This window comes from Eriocheir sinensis, unplaced genomic scaffold, assembly GCF_024679095.1.
Source record: "Eriocheir sinensis breed Jianghai 21 unplaced genomic scaffold, ASM2467909v1 Scaffold175, whole genome shotgun sequence".
NCBI classification, from domain to species: Eukaryota; Metazoa; Arthropoda; class Malacostraca; order Decapoda; family Varunidae; genus Eriocheir; species Eriocheir sinensis.
The window spans coordinates 593,351-596,519 of NW_026111128.1; the positions used below are offsets into that span (position 1 = coordinate 593,351).

The 3,169-nt window shown below is 52.8% G+C and overlaps 1 protein-coding gene across 1 annotated transcript; it reads left to right on the top strand.

Annotated features, from left to right (window-relative positions):
• Positions 1 to 407: 407 nt before the first annotated feature.
• LOC126990562 (chaperone protein DnaJ-like) lies at positions 408 to 2,853 on the top strand. The gene is made up of 2 exons (XM_050849174.1): positions 408 to 508; positions 2,059 to 2,853. Exon 2 carries the CDS (start codon positions 2,212 to 2,214, stop codon positions 2,749 to 2,751), a length of 540 nt encoding a protein of 179 aa, XP_050705131.1. The 5' UTR covers positions 408 to 508; positions 2,059 to 2,211; the 3' UTR covers positions 2,752 to 2,853.
• The last annotated feature ends 316 nt before the right edge of the window (positions 2,854 to 3,169 follow it).

Genomic DNA, 3,169 nt, shown 5'->3' on the forward strand with positions numbered 1-3,169 from the left:
AGCGCCTCCTGACTTCCTGATTGTCACCGGCAAATTTAATCCTTATAAGCAACCCATCACTCCTAATGGAGAACGACCAGTACCACTTCCATTTTATAATTACAATTAAATTACAAATTACATTAGCCTTTAATTAATTATAATTACAATTACTTACTATAATTGCATTTTCAATTACAATTACAATTAAAATTACAAAAAAATTGTAATTAATTACATTTCAATTAAATTACAATTACAATTACTCCAACCCTGGGAGGACGGGGTAAGGTGGGTGGCAGGGAAGGAAGCAAAGGGATGACAGGGAGCGAAGTGGAGGGATGGGGGTTCAGGGAAGGAAGGAAGCAGAGGCATGGCAGGGGAATTATAACAAGTCACGCATTGTGGACGCCGCTTAGAGGGAAGAAACATGTCCTTTCATGGATCTCAATAACATGCGCGAGAAGATAATTATATGCATCCTTATGTTCACATTACTGTTGCAGATTCGCGGCAATATGATGCTGAAGTTTCCGGGGAGACGATGGCGGCCGCAGTTTTCTAATATCAAGCGACAATGTCAGGAAACAGGGGAGTGAGGCGCGTGAAGTCATCAGAGTTCAACAGCAGGTGCCACCCAGGTCTTGGGTGCCACCAGCTCTAGACTCGGGGGGGTGCAATGTCAACTCCAGGCTACCTAAATCCCGCAATGCCAAACCGAGGTGACGTGTTGAATCGGCGCCCTTATGATAACACGAGAGCTGATGGCCTGCCCCCAACGCAGCATCTACCGCTTCCTTGGCGTGGCCGAGGACGCGCCCTTCGCCGAGGTGAAGAAGGCCTACCATAAGGCGGCCCTGCGGCTTCACCCGACAAAACCCGGACAATATTAAGGCTGCCACCAAGCAGTTCCAGGCACTACAGTCTGCCTTCAGGGTGCTGAAGGAGCGGGAGGAGAGGGCCTGCTGCGGAAGAAGTTGCGGGAAGCCTCACCTGCTTCAGGAGGAAAGCTCAGCGGGCCGAAGGCGGGCAGGAGGCCCCTCGGAAAGAGAAGAAGTCGTCGAAGTGAAGGTGCTCGCAGCAGCCCAGCCAGGCGGACCCCTCCCTTCTTTGCCCAGACATTAGACGTTTCCAAATTTAATCAGATAAATTAAGTTCTAATAACGTCAAGGGGAGGAAGGAGGGCAGGAGGGCGCGGGAAAGCAAAGCAGAGGAATGGCAGGGGGAAGAAGTGAGACAAGGTTGGGGAGGTAGGGGAAAGGAAGGGAAACAGAGGAATGGCAGGGGGAGGAAGTGAGACAAGGTTGGGGAGGTAGGGGAAAGGAAGGGAAACAGAGGAATGGCAGGGGGAGGAAGGATGACAGGGAAGGAGTGCAGGGGAAGGAAAACAGAGGAATGGAAAGGGGAAGGAAGGAATCCAGGAGGGCGTGGCAGGGGAAAAAGAAAGAAGGAGGCAAAGGAATGGCAAGGGGAAGGAAGGCAGAGATGGGTGGCGAGGGAAGGACACAGAGGAATGGCACGCACGTCACGCACGCTACTGCTTCTTGTGGCGGAGCAACTGCCTCCGACTTCCTGATTGTCACCTGCAAATTTAATCCTTATAAGCAACCCATCACTCCTAATGGAGAACGACCAGTACCACTTCCATTGTATAATTACAATTAAATTACAAATTACATTAGCCTTTAATTAATTATAATTACAATTACTTACTATAATTGCATTTTCAATTACAATTACAATTAAAATTACAAAAAAAATGTAATTAATTACATTTCAATTAGATTACAATTACAATTACTCCAACCCTGGTAGGAAGGGGTAAGGTGTGGGTGGCAGGGGAAGGGAAGCAAAGGGATGACAGGGAGCGGAATTGGAGGGGATGGGGGGTTCCAGGGGAAGGGAAGGGAAGCAGAGGCATGGCAGGGGAATTATAACAAGTCACGCATTGTGTGGACGCCGCTTTAGAGGGAAGAAAACATGTCCTTTCATGGATCTCAATAACATGCGCGAGAAGATAATTATATGCATCCTTATGTTCACATTACTGTTGCAGATTCGCGGCAATATGATGCTGAGGTTTCCGCGGGAGACGATGGCGGCCGCAGTTTTCTTAATATCAAGCGACAATGTCAGGAAACAGGGGGAGTGAGGCGCGTGAAGTCGTCAGAGTTCAACAGCAGGTGCCACCCAGGTCTTGGGTGCCACCAGCTCTAGACTCGGGGGGGTGCAATGTCAACTCCAGGCTACCTAAATCCGCCAATGCCAAACCGAGGTGACGTGTTGAATCGGCGCCCTTATGATAGCACGAGAGCCCCGATGGCCTGCCCCCAACGCAGCATCTACCGCTTCCTTGGCGTGGCCGAGGACGCGCCCTTCGCCGAGGTGAAGAAGGCCTACCACAAGGCGGCCCTGCGGCTTCACCCCGACAAAAACCCGGACAATATTAAGGCTGCCACCAAGCAGTTCCAGGCACTACAGTCTGCCTTCAGGGTGCTGAAGGAGCGGGAGGGGCCTGCCGCGGAAGAAGGGGGGTTGCGGGAAGCCTGGGTGCACCAAGTGCTTCAGGAGGAAAGCTCAGCGGGCCGAGGGCGGGCAGGAGGCCCCTCGGAAAGAGAAGAAGTCGTCGAAGAAAGGGGGCTGCGGGAGGCCCGGATGCACCAAGTGTTTCGGAAAGGAAGGGGGTCAGAGCGAGGCCCCGCCGAGAGAGACAAAGAAGCAAAAGAAGGAGCCCAAGAAGCGCCCCAAGGGGAGCGCGGAGACAGAATTTGAGCGGGAAAAGCGGCGAGCCGATCGGAAGTACTGGAGACATCGCCGGCGCAAGGAGAGGGAGGAGGAGGAGGAGCGTCGCTGGCTGGAGGAGGAGGAGGAGAGGATGGAGCAGGAGAGGGAGTACAGACAGATGCTGTACGAGCAGGAGAGGGAGAGGCGGGAACAGGAACGGATCCTTCAGCAGGAGGAGTTGAAGAGGTTTGTTGAACACCGGAACCGCCTGCTGCGAGAGCAAGAGGAGGAGGAGAAAAAGAGACGGGCGAGGGAGAGAGCGGAGGACAGAAAGGAGGCCAAACGGAGACGTGAAGAGGAGAAGTGGGAGAAGTATCTTGAACTGCGAGCCAGCTGGCTGGGAGAGAGGCCGGGGGAGAACATGGCGGAGGTCAGGGCGCAGTTTCTCGCGGCCCAAGAGACGGTG

Coding starts and splice junctions, on each gene's coding strand:
- LOC126990562 (XM_050849174.1), top strand. CDS start 2,212: ATGTCAACTCCAGGCTACCTAAATCCGCCAATGCCAAACCGAGGTGAC.